This window comes from Canis lupus, chromosome 1, assembly GCF_003254725.2.
Source record: "Canis lupus dingo isolate Sandy chromosome 1, ASM325472v2, whole genome shotgun sequence".
Classification (NCBI taxonomy): domain Eukaryota; kingdom Metazoa; phylum Chordata; class Mammalia; order Carnivora; family Canidae; genus Canis; species Canis lupus.
This window is the reverse complement of record NC_064243.1, coordinates 110,499,949-110,517,149: the sequence shown is the minus strand read 5'-3', so window position 1 is coordinate 110,517,149 and position 17,201 is coordinate 110,499,949. Positions and strand designations below refer to the sequence as shown.

The window sequence follows — 17,201 nt, the reverse complement described above, 5'->3', positions numbered from 1 at the left end:
AGAGGGAGGGGCGGGGCCTGGCTCCGAGGGGGCGGAGTGGGAGCCGCTCCTGCGGGGGTGTGGGCGTGGCCAGACTCGGAGTCGGAGCTGAGGGTCCTGGCTCACCGGGGGGGCGGGGCCTGACTGAGAGCGAGATGGGGGCGGAGCCTAACTCCAAGAAGGAAGCGAGGGGCGACTCCGAGTAAGCGGGAGGGGCCTGACTCTGGCAGGGAAAAGGGGGAGGGCTTGTTCCGAAAAAAGAAGGGCGGGGCCTGACTCTGAGAAGAAAGAGGGGCTGGGGCTTGCTTCAGGAGCCAGGTGGCAGGGTCTGGGGGAGAAGGAGACGGCCTGACGCCGAAAAAGTGAAGGGGTAGGGTCGACCCTGAGAGAAAGGACGGGCGCGGGCTTTCCTAAGTGAAGCTGGGAAGGGCTCCTCCAGACCCGACCCGGGGTGTGACGCAGGGTGGGGAGAATGAGTTGGGGAAGGGAAGCAAGGCCAGACCCTGCGGGCGTTCGGGGTGAGGGGGCCCGACCCGAAGGCGCGGGGTGCGGCCCTCCCGCGGCCTCTCCGGCCCCTCCTGAGACATGCCTCCCTCCCCGCAGGGTCCACGGACCTCTCCTCGCTCGCCGTTTCCAGGACCACGGGTGAGCAGCCCTCCACAGTTCCGGCCCACCCGCGCGCTAGGGTGGGGGGAGGGTCCTGTGGAGGCGGCTTTGGGCACGCCCCTGTGTGGGGTGTCGCCCAGGTCCGCCTCAGCTGTCCTCTAACCGCCTGTGTTGGTCCCCGCCGGTTGAGACGGGGGCCCAGGGGTCCCTACCTCCCGGGGGGTTAGGAGCTGGACAGGTAACACTAACCACGTAGCACCCTCTAAGAGGAGTCCTCTTGGGAGCTTGGCCACGGTAGTGCAGAGGGTAATAATGACATGCCGGTGCCACCACCCCCTCACTGTGTGAATGCCTGCACATCACTTCCTCTCTCGGGGCCTCAGTATTCCTCATCTGTACGATGGACATAGTATCAGTGTCTCCCTTTGCCAGAGGATTGAGAGGATTCAATACAGGCAGGCTTTCAAAGCAGTGTCTGGCACACAGTAAAGTCACAGTAAGTGTTAACTGTTGATAGCTGGTTTTATTATTATCATCACTATTATCAGACAGCTTGTAACAGTGGTTCTTAGACCTTTGTGTGCATCGGAGTCACCCAGGGAGCTTGTTAAAGTAGATTATTGAGGCCTCCCTTTAGAGTTTCTGATTCAGTAGGTCTAGGATCGGCCCAGAGAGTTCTCATTTTTAGCAAGTTCCCAAAAGATGCTGAGAACCACTAGTCTGGAAGGTCCCTCAGGCACTGCCGTCCAAAATTCAGTGCTGCCCAAGAAATTGCAGAATCATGGCTAAATGACAACATCCTCTCTCTCTTCTAAATCTGCTGGGATTTGGAGGGCAGGGACTGAGTCCTGTTACTGTGAAGACTCGGTAGCCCCGGTGGACTGGGGCTGGGCCTCTGTCTAGAGGTAGAGGCTGTGGTGGAGGAGGCTCTGTGGGTTCTCTAACAGGTCTGAGAGTTTGGACAATGGTGAAAGGTGGGGCATGGCGTTGGAGAGAGGTACTGCCCAAGCACTAGTTCTGGGCAGGAGCAAGGCTGAGGTTTTTTTCTGGCCCAAGATCTTTGGTTTCAGTTGAGAGTAATTTGTGATGTCATCTCTTCAATAAATATTTATTGAGTGCCCGTTCTGTACCTCGTCCTGTGCTGGGCAGTGCTGGGGACTCAGCCGTGACTGAGGCAGCCCTGACTGTGCCCTCACGGGTTCCCTACCTAGATGTGGAGGCAGGCACATATGCAGTAAATTAAATGTGGATTATAAAATGTGATAAAGGCTCTGTAGAAGTCTTGGGGTCATTGATACCTAACAACAGGGCAAGGATGGGAGAACTAATGCTGTGATAGGGCATTCATTCTGATGGACTCATTCCCTCTCCCTCATTCTGATGGGCTAGACATGTGTATAGATGTGTCCCCTATTCTGAGGTTCTCACAGTTTACAGGAGGAGACAGGTAAGAGTCACTTAACATAAAGTCTTGTCAAATTCTAATCAGTGCTGTGAAAATGATAAAACAAAGGCACGTAACCACAAGCGACTGGAGCTATCTTAGGGACCAGGAGGCTATTTTCGATAAAGTGGTCAGGGAAGACCTATCTAGTAGGTGACATTTGAGCAAGGACCTGAAGGAGGAGGAGGAAGCCATGCAAAGAACTGGAGGAAGAGCATTTCAGCAGAGAGCAGACTGTGCTAAGGCCCTGAGGCAGGAGAGACAGCTAGTTTTCTGTTCCCATGCAGCCCATCCTGGCTGTCTGTGGATGGTGGGAGTTTGGGGTGGGATGGAGTGTTATTTGTGTTGAGCCCTAAATAAGGAGAAGTTCCCAATGTTTGTTGGCTGAAAGAGGGTTTTTTTTCAAAGATTTATTTATTTATTTGAGAGTCAGAGAGTGCACAGAGGGAAGGGCAGAGGGAGAGGGAGAGGGAGAGAGAGAATCCTCTAGCAGACTCCCCACTGAGCATGGAGCAGATGTGGGCTCTATCCCAGGACCTCAAAATCATGATCTGAGCCAAAATCAAGAGTTGGCGACTCAACCAACTGAGCCACCCAGGTGCCCCCAAAAGGGGATTTTTTTTTTTTAATTTTTTTTTTTTTTTTTTTTTATGATAGTCACAGAGAGAGAGAGAGGCGCAGAGACACAGGCAGAGGGAGAAGCAGGCTCCATGCACCGGGAGCCCGATGTGGGATTCGATCCCGGGTCTCCAGGATCGCGCCCTGGGCCAAAGGCAGGCGCCAAACCGCTGCGCCACCCAGGGATCCCCTAAAAGGGGATTTTTATATAATAATGCTATAGCTAAGCTTTATGGAAGGGCTAGGGTGGTCAGGCACAGTAGTAAGCAATTTATCTGTGTAATTCTGAACCTTCATGTTCACTCCTGAGTAAAGAGCTCCGACCTCATTTTATAGGGAAGGACTCAGAGAGGTTGAGAGACTTGCCCAAGGCTACACAGTCAGTGAGTGACAGGGAGGATTCTAACCAACATCTGTGTGATGCTACACTCCATTCTCTAAAAGCAGGTCTGCCAACCTCTTCCTTTTATAGACAGGGGAACTGATGTCTAGAGAGGGAAAGTGGGTTGGTTACCCAAGTCCATAAAATAAGATCACCCAACACTTTATCCAAGAGCAGCAGCTGCATTTATGCAATGCCTACTATTGTGGCAGTTCTAGGTGCTTCCCACATATTCACTCATTTAATTTTCACAGCAGCCCAATGAGGCATGATTCCTGTGTCCATTCTACAGATGGAGAAACCAAGGCACAAAGGGGTTAAGTGATGGGCTCAGGTATCTCCAGTTAGCAAGTTGCAGAGCCAGGACTTGAACCAAGGCAGTCCAAAGCTCGGGCCACTGCTGCCTGGGCCTTGGTTTTGGTTCCCCCATGCAGCCTGGGAGCTCCTCAAGGGTCCAAAGTCGAAGTCATCTCTGGGTCCCCCCCACGTCATTATCCAGCACAGATGCCTAAGTTGAAGTGCCTGGAGGTTGGCCCTGCCAGGGATCCATAGCCTGTCCCTTTCTTCTCTCCCAGCTTCAGTGTCCCCAGCTGCCAAGTGGGGGTATCTTCTCTACCCTGATGACTTCACAGATCACACGAGATAAGGGGAGCAGGAAAACTGCTTTCTGAGGAGCAAAGGTCTGGCAGCCAGGAGCCACTCCCTGAGAGTAGAGGAGGAGGACGGGTCTGGCAGTGGGGCAGGCTGGTGTTGATCAGACAGTGGCCAGCGACTGGCACAGGCAAGCCTGGGAGGGGCCTCTGGCCCTGGCCTGCCCTACCTTGCTGTGTGACCCCAGGCTTGCTTACTCACTCTGGTCTTCCCCTCGTCCTGTCTATGGAATGACGGGAGGTTTGTTTCGATTCCTCCATGACCCCTTTTAGGACTGACCTTTCCTGAGGAGGTGATGAGGAGGCTTCCCCAGCATTACTGTTACGAGCACCCTCAGGGGGCAAATCTGGGGTGGTAGGTGAGCGTAGCTGAGAGACTAGGCCAGGATGCAGAGCAGCCGATTGCTTGGAGGTGAAGGATTGGCTTCTTTGGATCTTCAGATACCAGCCAGTGACCCTTGGGTCCGATGATGGGCTTTAGGGAGAGAACACTCCCACATTTTAGAATATGGGAAGTATAATTTTTTCCTAGTGATAAGACCCTTGGCTTTTGTGGATCCCCAGTGATACTTTGTAATTCTTGGTCTAAATATTTTTTAGAAGGCAGTTGAGGGTACCCTAATCCTGGGACCTCAATATTGGGAGCTGAAGGGAGGGTAGCCCAAAAGAGTGAGATAGGGGCTGGAGTTTAGCACCCCAGGGAGTCAGAGCCCAGTTTCCCAGAATGGAGGAAAGGGGAAAGGGGGAGGGTTCCAGGCAGGGATGGGGTTGGGGAATCTGTCTTAAAAGATGAAAGCCTTGACTAGTTTCTGGACCTCACCTTTCTCTTTCTCTTTCTCTTCCTTCCACAGATGAATTAGGTAAGTATCACAGGGCAGGCCTTGGGGGGGAGGCTGAGGAGTCCCAAGTGCTCACAGTGTGGGATCTGGGCCTTCCTTGCTGTTGGGCAGGGGGGAGGATCACAGTGTGACTTCCAGGACTATTGGAGAATTTTATTATTTTATTTTCTTAAAGTATTTTATTTATTTACTCATGAGAGACACACAGAGAGAGGCAGAGATACAGGCTGAGGGAGAAGCAGGCTCCTTGCAGGGAGCCTGATACAGGACTGGTTCCCAGGACCCTAGGATCACAACTTGAGCCAAAGGCAAACCCTCAACCACTGAGCCACCCAGATGCCCTTCTTGGGGAATTTTAACCATTACATTCCCAAAGTAATAGCCCTACTTGATACTTAGAAAAGATTCCTCACATCAGCTGCGTTTAGTGTTACTATTACTATGAGCATCCTTAATTCTTTTGGTGAACTGTACTGAGCACCCACCGTGTGCCAGGCACTGTTCTAGACACCGGGTATTCAGCCATGAACCAAACAAGGCCCCTACCCTCCTGGAGCTGACACTTTAGTGGGAGAGACAGTAGGACAAGGAGAGGTGACATATGAGCTGAGACTGGAAGGATGGGGAGCCAGTGTGTATTGAATGGAGGGAAGCATGGAATAGGCAGATGGCGAGCAAGCACAACACCCCAAAGAGGACGAGGCTTGCTGGGAGCAACAGAAAAGAGACTGGAGTGGGAGGAGGGGGGTGGCAGTGGTGGGAGGTGGAAGGCCCAGGACAGCAGGGGCCAGTCCATGCAAGGCTCTGAGGAAGGGCTCCGGGGTGTGGGCTTGTGTTTGTTTGTTTTCTGACTGAATAGTTTGGGGAGGGTGTTATATGGGAAAGATGTTGTCTTTGACCCTTAAGGGAGATGGGAGCCATGGGAGGCATCTGAGCAGAGTGGGGACAGGGTGTGACATAAGCTACCTCTGGCTGCGTGTGGGGGAACAGGAGCAGTGCTTCAGAGGGGGAACGGTCAGGGTGGACCAGGATGGAGGCAAGGGTGTGGGGAGAAGTTGTGGGAGTGTAAATCTGTATTCGAGGAAAGAGGCAGAAGTTCAAGGATGGGGAACAGATGTGGAATCGTGAGCAATTAACAAAGATGTGCAGGCTTCCAGCTTGAGCACTTGGTGGATGGTGGTGCTGCTTTCTGAGGTGAGAACTGCTCCCACAAGCTATTCTTATTATTAAAAGGGGCGAGATGGAGGCAGGGACACCTGTTACCTGGCCCTACCTTTATCCAGGTGAGAGGTGATAGAGACATGAATTCAGGTGCTGTTAGGGAGGGGAGTGGACATGGGTGCAGAAGGAGAAACGAGGCCCACCCCCAGGTTTCTGGCTTCAAGAACCCGAGAGCTGTTTGCAAGGAGGGAAGGGGCTTTTTGAGGGTTCAGAGCTAGCTGCCCGTCCCCCTCCCCCTCACCCAGGCTCGGCCCACAAGGTAAATGTCTTGAAGAAATGAATGGAGGGGGCAAGGCCGGCGGCACAGGTGGGCGGGCTGGTCATCAGGCCTTTCCTTCTGTAATCAGCGTCACCCCAAATTTCTGCTTCTCCCCACAGAGATCATCGACGAGTACATCAAGGAGAATGGCTTCGGCCTGGAGGGGGCGCAGCTGGGCCCGGGCGAAGGGCTGCCGCGCCTCGTGTCCCGCGGGGCGGCCTCCCTGAGCACCGTCACCCTGGGCCCCCCGGCGCCCCCGCCCCCGGCCACGCCGCCGCCCTGGGGCTGCCACCTGGGCCGGGTCATGCCCCAGGCCCCGGGCCCCGGGCCGCGGCCGCACCTGGTCATCACCGAGCAGCCCAAGCAGCGCGGCATGCGCTTCCGCTACGAGTGCGAGGGCCGCTCGGCCGGCAGCATCCTGGGGGAGAGCAGCACGGAGGCGAGCAAGACGCTGCCCGCCATCGAGGTGGGGCCCGGGCGGGGTCTCGCGCTTCGCCGCGCCCGAGATTCGCGCGCTTGCGTTTATCGTGTGTTTTATGGTGGTTATTATTACTGCCGTTGCTGTTGTTGGAGCGGATACTACTAACACCTGGCCCCGCATTCTAAAGGACATGCCAAGAAAGGCCTCCTTCCGGGCAGTTGGCCGTATTGATCAAAATTCTCATTGCCTCCAGGGCCACAAGGGAGGCCCTAATCATTAGAGTGGCCAGGTTTGAATCCCTGTTCTGCCATTTACTAGCTGCGCAGCCTTGGGCTGGTTATTCAGTCCCTCTGTGCCTCAGTTTCCTTTTCTACAAAATGGGATAATAATAATATATACATTATTATATAAATTATTATATACAATATATAATATTATATACATTATTATTATTATTATTACTGGGAAGTGTGGATGAGTTCGTTACATGAGCCAAGGGCCTCTAACATGTATGTGCTCAGGAGAGTCGATCTGCTGGTATTGCTGGTGTTAGGATTCTTATCATCATGCCTTACAGGCCTGGCCATTCCACTTCTAGGAAATTGAGGATAAAGATATGCCAGCCTCTGGGCGGAAAGAGGGATGTGCAAGGTTATCCCTTGAAGCCTTGTGTAAAGAATTGGAAACTGCAGAGTTCATCAGCAAGACACTGGTGAACGTCTGTCTACACATTGGAATCCTACGCAGCCATGACACGTATCTCTGTGTGTGTGTGTGTGCCGATAAATATAAACACATACGGTTCACACAGAAAGATTTTAAAATGAAGCCATCCCCTAGGTACCAATGTGGAACCATCTCCAAGATATGTTAATAAGCTAAAAAAATATTGAGGCACAGAACCCTTCTCAGGGGATTATACATTTTGTGTTGAAAAGAGGGAAAAATAGGGTTCTATATTTGTACTTGCTGGTATGTGCATATAGAAGCTCTGGAAGGAAAAACATAAATAAAAGTCATGACCTTTTTTGGTTGGGGGAGAACTGAAGGGATAAGGTAAGATTTATTTATTTATTTGAGGGAGATAATGTGTGCGTATGCACAGAGTGAGGGGTGTGAGGGGCAAACTCCCCACTGAGTACAGAGCCCAATGTGGGGCTTGATCTCACGACCCTGAGAGGACCTGAGCCAAAACCAAGAGTCATATGTCCAACCGACTGTGCCAGCCAGTTGCCCCCAGAGGTGACCATTCTTATCAATATCTCGTGTATCTTTCTGGGAGTAGTTTATGATTATACAGGCAAATATGTACATGTGTATGTACAACCGCCCCCCTTTGTACATAGAGAGGAGTATAATGTACATACTGTTCTGCGCAGTGGTCTTTTTTGCTTAAGAATGTACCTTTTTTTTTTTTAAGATTTTATTTAATCATGAGAGACACACAGAGAGAGGCAGAGGCACAGGCAGAGAGAGAGGGAGAAGCAGGATCCATGCAGGGAGCCCAATTTGGGACACAATCCCGGGTCTCCAGGATCACACCCCGGGCCGAAGGCGGTGCTAAACCGCTGAGCCACCGGGGCTGCTCTTAAGCATGTATCTTGAAGGGGCACCTGACCTCAGTCTGTAGAACATGTAAGTCTTGATCTCAAAGTTGTGAGTCTGAGCCCCACATTTGGTGTAGAGATTACTTAAAAATTTTTAAAAGATTTTATTTATTCATTTATGAGAGACACAGAGAGAGAGGCAGAGATATAGACAGAGGGAGAAGCAGGATCCATACAGGGAGCCCGATGTGGGACTCAATCCTGGGACCCCGAGATCATGACCTGAGCCAAAGGCAGACGCTCAGCCGCTGAGCAACCCAGGTGTCCCAAGATTAAACTAAAAACAACAACAACAACAACTACAAAACCCTAAAACTAAAGAAAAACTTAACTAAAAACAAACAAAAACCTAAAATTTAAAACTTAAAAAAAAAGAAGAGAGAGAGAGAGAGAAGAATGTATCTTGGAGCTCAGCTAACCTTAGCCTGTCTAAAGCTGTCCCATTCTCTACCATTGAATTGCGTTGCATGGGTGGGTGCTCATTCACTGTGTAGGTCCTCTATTGGTGGGTATTTATGTTGTTTGCCATCTCCTACTTTGAGCAAAACTGTAGAGAACGACTCTGTTCATCTATTTCCTTCATGTCACACAAATAACTTCTGGAAGTGGAATTGCTGGTCAAAGGTAATTTGATAGATATTGCCAAATTGTCCTCTGCGAGCGTTGTACCCATGACTGTTTCTCCTAGCTGGTGTCTGAGAGGCCTGCTTCCTTACGCCTCCCCAATACAGAGCCTTTATGTGCTTCTGGATCTTTGCCGAAGTGTATATTGAGTCTGAATTGTGTACCAATGATTCCACTAGCCCCAGGTTCTGGCCCAAGCTGCTCCCTGGCGTCTGGCCTCCTCCCTGGTCATCAGCTCCCAGCGTCCTCTAAATTTCTCCTCCACAAGGTGGCTGGAGGGGCCCTGTTAAGTTACACATCAGCTCTTCTCCCCTGCTCAGAATCCTCTCTTGGCTGTCTAGTGCCCTCAGGAGGAAGCCCAAGCTCTTCCTTGCACCTCTAAGGCTCTCCCTCTCTGACTCCTGCTGCCAGTTCCCACCCAGCCCCTCCTCACTCACCACCCTTCAACCACTAGGCCTTTGCTTATGCTGTTCCTCCTACCTGGAGTGTATTCATCATGCAGCCTGGTCATCTTGTATTCATCCATGAGGCCTCAGCCCACCTCTGAGAAGCCTTCCCTGACCTCCCTACCCTCATGGTCCGAAGCAGAACAACCCCATTCTTCTTGCAGGAAGCAGTCAACATACTGCTTATAAAGATGGATTTTAGAGTCAGAAAGACATGGGTTTTAGTATTAACCAGCTGTGTGAATAATTGATGCTGGTCCAGTGCTTCTGCTGGCCTCAGTGACAATTTTGTCATCTGTAAAATGAGGCTGGAGTTCCTGCTCCCACAGGATACTATGAGGAAACCAGGAAGGTGGCCCAGCACCAGCAGTGAGACTCCCTATATGCAACAAGGTAGTTGTTATTTGATTTGGCTCCAGACATTGTGGCCAAAGCAGCACTCAGAGTAGAACATCCTGGTCAAAAGAATGGTTTGCTTTGAAATGTATATTCCATCACCGGATTTTCAGGAATGGGGCAACTGTGATACATTTTGTAGCCCCTTATTTATCTTTAAGGATTTCATTTAGTTTTCCAATTGACAGGTTTTTTTTTTTTTCAACTTTATGTCCCATCTTTTTCTTTTGAAAAATTTAAAACACACAATAGATAGGAATAGTGCAGTGAACATGCCTGTTGCCTATTTACTTTTGGTCTTTCTCTCCCTTTATATAGACATTTATAGAGGGAGATTTGAAAGTCGGTTGGAGATATGATGATTCCTCACCCAGAACGTTTTGATGTATGTCCCTCAAGAACCAAGGATGTTTTCCTACAATATAGGAGCTATATAATCCTATCACCCATCACCACACTCTAGAAACTTAATATTCCTCCAAGGGTATTATCCGATATTAAGTCTATATTCTAATTATCCCCCAAATATTCTTTTTTTAAAAAGGTTTTATTTATTTATTCATGAGAGACACAGAGAGGGAAGCAGAGACACTGGCAGAGGGAGAAGCAGGCTCCCTGAAGGGAGCCTGATGTGGGACTTGATCCCAACACCCCAGGATCATGACCTGAGCCAAAGGCAGATGCTCAATCACTGAGCCACCTAGGCGTTCCCCTTTTTTTTCTTTAAACATTTTATTTTTAAGTAATCTGTACACCCAGCATGGGGCTTGAACTCACAACCCCAAGATTGAGAGTCGCATGTTCCACAGATTGAACCAGCCAGGCATGCTCCCCCCACGCCCCTAGCACTCTTGAGAGCTATTCTTCTTGTTTACTTATTTAATATTCAGTCCAGGATCCTATGCTGCATTTAGTTGGCAGGTCTTGCTATGGCCTGAATGTGTGTGTTCCCCTAAAATTCATACGTTGTAATCCTCGGCCCAGGGTGATAGCATCAGAAAGTAGGGCCCTTTGAAAGCACTGAGGTTATAAGGGCAGAGCTCTCATGACTGGGATGGATGATTTTATAAAAAAGACTCCAGAGAGCTCTTGAGCCCCTTCCCCGGGGCGAGGACGACACAGCAGGAAGGCAGCCTTCACCAGAGCCCCACCACGCTGGCACCTTCATCTCAACTTCCAAACTCCAGAACTGTGAGAAATAAATGGCTGTTACTTACATGCCATCTGATTCATGGTATCTTGTAGTAGCCTGGACAAAAGAAGACGGATATCTTTAGTGTCTTTTGACCTGTGTTAGTTTCTCCATCTGACTTTTGACATGTGTTTGGACATGTGGACACGGGCGGAGGATATGAGAAATTGTCGAACGTCCTGCATTCTGTGTTTGATGACTGTTTCTTGGTGAAATCAGATTGTGTGTCTCAGGGGGAACACCCCAGTGGTGATAGTGTGGCCTTCTTGGTGTCTCACATCAGTAGACATGGGGTGGCCGTTTGTCCTACTCTATGATGTCGAGTTACATCCTGTGGTTAAGGTGGTATGTTAGTCTGCTTGGGCTGCCATAACTGCCTACCACAGACTGGGTGGCTTGGACAACAGAAATGTATTGTCTTACAGCTCTAGAAGCTAGAAGTCCAAGGCCAGGATGCCAACAGATTTTATTTCCTCTGAGGTCTCCTTGGCTTGCAGACAGCCTTGTTGTTGCTGTGCCCTCACTTGTCTGGTGTCTCCTTGCATGTCCAAATTACCTCTTCTTATAAGGACACAGAGCATATTGGAACAGAGCCCATCCTAATGGCCTCATTAATTCAATCACCTCTTTATTTTTTAAAAATTATTTTAAAAAGATTTTATTTTATTTATTCATGAGAGACACAGAGGCAGAGACATAGGCAGAGGGAGAAGCAGGCCCCCTACGAAGAGCCTGATGTAGAATTCATCCCAGGACCCCGGGATCACGACCTAAGCCAAAGGCAGATGCTCAACCACTGAGCCACTGAGGCACCCTTCAATCACCTCTTTAAAGACTGTCTCCAAATACAGTCATATTCTGAGGTACTGAGGTTTAGGGCTTCAACATATAAATTGCAGGGGGATGCACTTTGGCCCATAAGAGCTAGTGTCCAGCAGGTCTCTTTGTTGTAAAGGAACAGCTTTCCTTTGTAATGAGTATCTTATCTGTGGGGTGATACTTAGAGGCTGTGTTTTCCCCAACAGGTTATTTCTGCATCTTTCCAGGCAATTTCTCTGGCTCGCTGTTGGTTTTGGTTTCAAACAGTTAGAACAGTAAATATCCAACAATAGGAAATGACCTGGCTCTGAATCTGGTTTCAGGATTTAAAAAAAAAGATTTAATTAATTTATTCATGAGAGACACAGAAGAGAGGTAGAGACATAGGCAGAGGGAGAAGCAGGCTCCCCATGGGGAGCCTAATGCAGGACTCAATCCTAGGACCCTGGATCACACCCTGAACCAAAGGCAGACATTCAACTGCTGAGTCACCCAGGCCTCCCTGGATTCAGGATATTTATTCCCATCATTCAGAGCAGAAAACTGAGGCTCAGAGAGAGGAAGTTACATCCTCAGGGACACAACAAGTTTACTGTAGTAATTACTAAGTGCTCCTATGCACCAGGTACTTAGTAATACCCATTCTACAGATAAAGACAGAGTAGAGAGGTTTATCATGCAGATGGCCAGTGACAGAGACTGGATTTGGCACCAGGTCTGACTTATTCCAAGGCATTGTGTGATATCTTACAGATGAGAAGCTTTCAGCCCTGCAGTTCTCATGAATCTTGAGACTGTTGACTCTGAGCTTTTCTGAATCTCCTAATATTACAGTGCAGAGCTGATTAAATGAATAGCTTCAACCCTATCTGGCTCACTGAAATTTATATACAATATTACATCCCTCTACTCATAATCATCCCCCAAATCCATAATGCCCTAACTTTAATATGAAGGAGAAAATAAAAGGAAAATAATACAGCATAATAATCATCTTTATTTCAGTGTGTAAATGCTCAGGCACAGCCCTAAGGACTCATAATAAAGGTGACAGTTGCTTGTGACTTCATTAATGCAGGGGCCCCCATTGGCATCCTGACCCAGCTGTGTGGATTTGGTGAATTAAATGCCGTATGGACAGGGTTGCAGTTGGTGATGGGATCTTCCAAAGTGGCAAACAACCCTCAGTCTAAACAAAATCAGCGTTCCTTCAATTAATATGTTGGCCACAGTCCTTGAAAATTCAGTGTATTTTTAAATTATGGGGAAAGGACTATGTGTGTAAAACAGCTAGGTTCTTCGCTCTGATCATTTTAGTATATGTGCTGCCGAAGTGAGCACTTGGCTTTGATCATTTTAAACAGGTTTGTCCCCAATGTGAATGTTGGCAGGATGATCAAAAGTCTTGTAAGACTTGTGTGGGACCATCCCTAGTATTGCAGGCTGTGTGGCATCTCTGATTCCAGGTCCTGCCTACTGTAGGCTGTGGGTCCCTAAGTGTCAACCCACATCAACCACCCCCATATTCCAAATGCCCCCTAGAGGGCGATACTACCCCAAAGAGATGCACTCATTTTATCTATCTATCTATCTATCTATCTATCTATCTATCTATCTATCATCTATCTACTTACCTACTTACCTACCTACCTATTTATTGTTTTTAATAGGTAGGCAAGGGCTTTAGAAGTTCAGAGCAGGGTTTATAGGATCTTTGGTGCCAGCAGGGCCCTGTGGGTAAGCCAGGAAAGCCAAGTGGGTCTGGGCCCCATCTAAAGGTCTGGTTTCTATCTGCTGCTGCATGTGGCTGTTGAGCCCCAATTCCAGCCCCAGGTGCCTTAACTTCCTTTTTCTTTATTTATTTTTATTTTTAAAGATTCTATTCACTCATTTGACACAGAGAGACCACAAGTACGCAGAGTGGCAGGCAGAGGGAGAGGGAGAAGTAGGTTCGCTGCCAAGCAGAGAGCCAGATATGGGACTGAATCTCAGGACCCTGGGATCATGACCTGAGCCCAAGGCAGATGCTTAACTGACTGAGCCACCCAGGCACCCTGCTTCCTTTTTCTTTAAAGAGAATCTGGAAATCTGAAATAACGGATATCTCATACTTTTTATTTTTATTTTTATCTTTCTAAAAGATTTATTTATTTTAGGGACGCCTGGGTGGCTCAGCGGTTGAGCCATCTGCCTTAAACTCAGGGTGTGATCCCAGAGTCCGGGAATCAAGTCCCACATCGGGCTCTCCCCTCAGGGAGCCTGCTTCTCCCTCTGCCTGTATGTCTGCCTCTCTCTCTGTGTCTTTCATGAATAAATGAATAAAATCTTTTAAAAAATAAAAAATTAAAGATTAAAAAAAGATTTATTTATTTTAGAAAGAGAGAGGGAAAGAGAAACTTTAGCGGACTTGGAGCTGAGTGGGGAGTGAAGTAGAGCTCCATCCCATGACCCTAGGATCTCAACGTGAGGTGAAACCCAGAGTCAGAGGCTTAACTCACTACACCATCCAGGCGCCCCTGTCTCATAGTTTTTTAAATTCAGGCTCCAAATTTTCCCCAAATTTGAACAAAACTTTTCATCTTTTTTTTTTTGTAGTCTTAAAAAAAAAGGCTTACTGAGGTATACGTTACATTTACAAAATTGCACATATTTAATGCATACATTTTGATGAGTTTGGATGAAACATTTTTAAAAAAAGACTATTTATTTGAGAGAGACACAGAGAGAAAGGCAGAGACACAGGCAGAGGGAGAAGCAGGCTCCATGTAGGGAGCCTGATGCGGGACTCGGTCCCAGGACCCTGGGATCATGACCTGAGCCAAGGCAGAAGCTCAACCAGTGAGCTACCCAGGCGTCCTAGATGAAACATTTTTTAATTACATAAAAATGGAAAGAATAATACAATGAGCATCTGCGTCCTTAACCTGTATTGGCCAGTTGACAATTTGCCACGTTTGCTGTATCTGTCAATCTCCACCATACAAACGTATGCGCATGCACTGATATGTACACACATTGCTTTTGCTAAACTATTTCCCTGTGAGTTGTAGATGCAGGACTCGATCCTCAGACTCAGGATCACACCCTGAGCTGAAGGCAGATGCTCAACCGCTGAGCCACTCAGGCGTCCCTGATAGCCATCTTTTTATTGCCTTTCATGACACTGATTTTTTTTTCTCACATGATGACCCTCGATTTGGGCTCATTTGAGGAATCACAGTGGGATTCAGGTGACATACTTCTGGAGGGCTGTCACAGAAGTGATGTCCTGCTTTCCTATTGCACCCCATTAGAGTACCCAAGTCACTTTGGCCCTGCATTGGTGATGCCAACCTTGATCACCTGATTTAGGTGGCATCCACTGTGGGTTTTCCACCGTGAAGGTGCTTTCCTTCCCTGGTCTTTAGAAAATTCTCTGTGGTACTCGAAGACCCTGTGTGGATGCAAGTTTTTAAAACTCATAGTGGCCAAGGAAAGCACATTTGTGGGGCAGCTATCATGTTATGAGGCCCCCAAGCCACCAGTCAGAAGCCTCTGGTTTAGGATCTCAGAGGGGTCTTAAGCAAACCCCTTTCCATCATCCCGGGGGAGAAGGTTGGGGAGCTGTCAAAGGAGGCCCCAGGGAGTTTGGATGGGTGCAGGTGTCTGCCATGGGACCCCAAAAATGCACCTGTCTCCCTGCAGCTCCGGGATTGTGGAGGGCTTCGGGAGGTGGAGGTGACCGCCTGCCTGGTGTGGAAGGACTGGCCTCACCGAGTCCACCCCCACAGCCTCGTGGGGAAAGACTGCACCGACGGCGTCTGCAGGGTGAGGCTCCGGCCTCATGTCAGCCCCCGGCACAGGTACTTGACCCCTGACCCCCAACCCTTTATCCCAGGTCATGGAGATATGGAGGAGCTGAAGATCGCCTGGGGAAGTCTTAGGGCAAGAGACTGCTTGGCTAGATTCTCCCCACTGCATTTCCTAGATGGGGAGACCAAGGCCAGGCCTGGGGGTGGTGGAGGGGCATGCCTAGGTCTGGCCCCCTGCTGTACCCACCTTCACACACTGTTATATTTATTCCCACTTTGTTGAGGTGGAAACTGAGACAGAGGGGAGTAAAGGAGCACAGATAGCCAATGGCAGAGCAGGGATGTGACTCCAGACCTGACTTAACTGCAAGATCATTCTTTCTTTCGCTTGATAACTTATACATTCTTGATAGATAAAAAATTAAAAGGTTCAGAAAGACTGTACAGTGAAAAATACATTTCCTTCCTTCCATCTTTGGTCGTGCAGCTGTCAGTGTCCCTTCCTGGAGGCAAATAAAAAATGCTATGCATATATATTTTTTTCTCCCCTTACAAAGGGTAGCAGACATTTGTGCCTCGTTTTTACATTCTAGTACATCTTGGAGATCATTCCTGTAAGCATTTAGAGCTGCCTTATCTTTTTTCTTGGCTGCATAGTATTCCAATGTACAGCTGTACACCATTAATTGGAGAAGCCCCCTAGTAATGGGCCCTCGTGGTGGTTCTAATATCCTGTGGCCCTATTACTAGCTGTGCTGTAATGCATAGCTTTATGTATCTATCATTTCTTCTCTAGGATAAATTCCTAGAAATGAACTTGCTAGCTCTAAGACATGTATACTTCCAGTGATTTATAAAATTTATAAATCAAGTGATTTATAAATATAGCAAAGATGTAAGATCCATTAGAACAGGGATTTTGTCCCTTTTGTTTCTTGCTGTGCCCCCCAGTCCTGCCTAGCATGGTGCCTGGCATACAGTAGGGGCTCAGGAAATATTTGGGGAATGAATGAATGAATATTGCCATATTGTCCTTTGATATGTAATTGCTGGAGCAATTTGTGGTTTCCACCCATCATGGGTGAGAGTGCCTGATTCTTCACAACTTTACCAGTGGAGACTATCATCAAACATTTTGATCCTTCTGTGTTAATGAGCTTTTTAAAAAAATTGGCATCACATTGATGTTTAATTTGCAATTTTATTATTATAAATGAGGTTGGCCAGTGTTTTCATGTGGTAAAGATAAAATGCACTCCCAGGTGCTCAAGAATCCCCATCATTCCTGAGGTTTAAACAGCAGGCCCCTCCTAATGCTGGGGCCCCTGAGACTATGAGACCCAAGGCAGCATCTGCCGGAGTCCTCTTGTGGTTTAGGACTAGACCTGCCTCTTCCAGAGTACCTCCCTTCACCTATTTTCCCCCGTCCCCATTCAGCTTTAACAATCTGGGCATCCAGTGTGTGAGGAAGAAAGAGATTGAGGCTGCCATTGAGCGGAAGATTCAGCTGGGCATCGACCCTTACAATGGTGAGTCCCTGAACCTAGCTGAGCTGTCTTGTCCTCCTGAAACCCCTGCCCTATCTACTACCCCATCCCCTCACCTTCTCCAGATCCACTATCCCCTCAGCCCCATCCCTTCCCTCCCTCCTACCTCCCCATCAGTGTTTCCGTCCCCCACCCTCAGCCTTCCCATATCTCTCCTACAGCTGGGTCCCTGAAGAATCATCAAGAGGTGGACATGAATGTCGTGAGGATTTGCTTCCAGGCCTCATATAGGGACCAGCAGGGACAGATGCGCCGGATGGACCCTGTGCTTTCTGAGCCTGTCTATGACAAGAGTGAGTCTAGGGTGCTGTGTGTCTTAGGATTGCTATTGGCCACAGGTACTGGAAAGCCCATGTACAA

General features: G+C 48.5%; 1 protein-coding gene across 2 annotated transcripts in view; it reads left to right on the top strand.

Annotated features, from left to right (window-relative positions):
- RELB (RELB proto-oncogene, NF-kB subunit) overlaps positions 1 to 17,201 on the top strand; it is a 30,007-nt gene that overhangs the window by 498 nt on the left and 12,308 nt on the right. The window contains exons 2-6 of one of the 2 annotated variants that reach the window (XM_025424686.3): positions 583 to 624; positions 6,118 to 6,464; positions 15,188 to 15,345; positions 16,732 to 16,823; positions 17,003 to 17,134. In XM_025424686.3, coding sequence (XP_025280471.1) covers positions 583 to 624; positions 6,118 to 6,464; positions 15,188 to 15,345; positions 16,732 to 16,823; positions 17,003 to 17,134 — 771 coding nt within the window. Of the gene's footprint in view, positions 1 to 582; positions 625 to 5,308; positions 5,713 to 6,117; positions 6,465 to 15,187; positions 15,346 to 16,731; positions 16,824 to 17,002; positions 17,135 to 17,201 lie in introns of those variants that run through there. The other variant, XM_049109301.1, reaches the window with a different exon arrangement.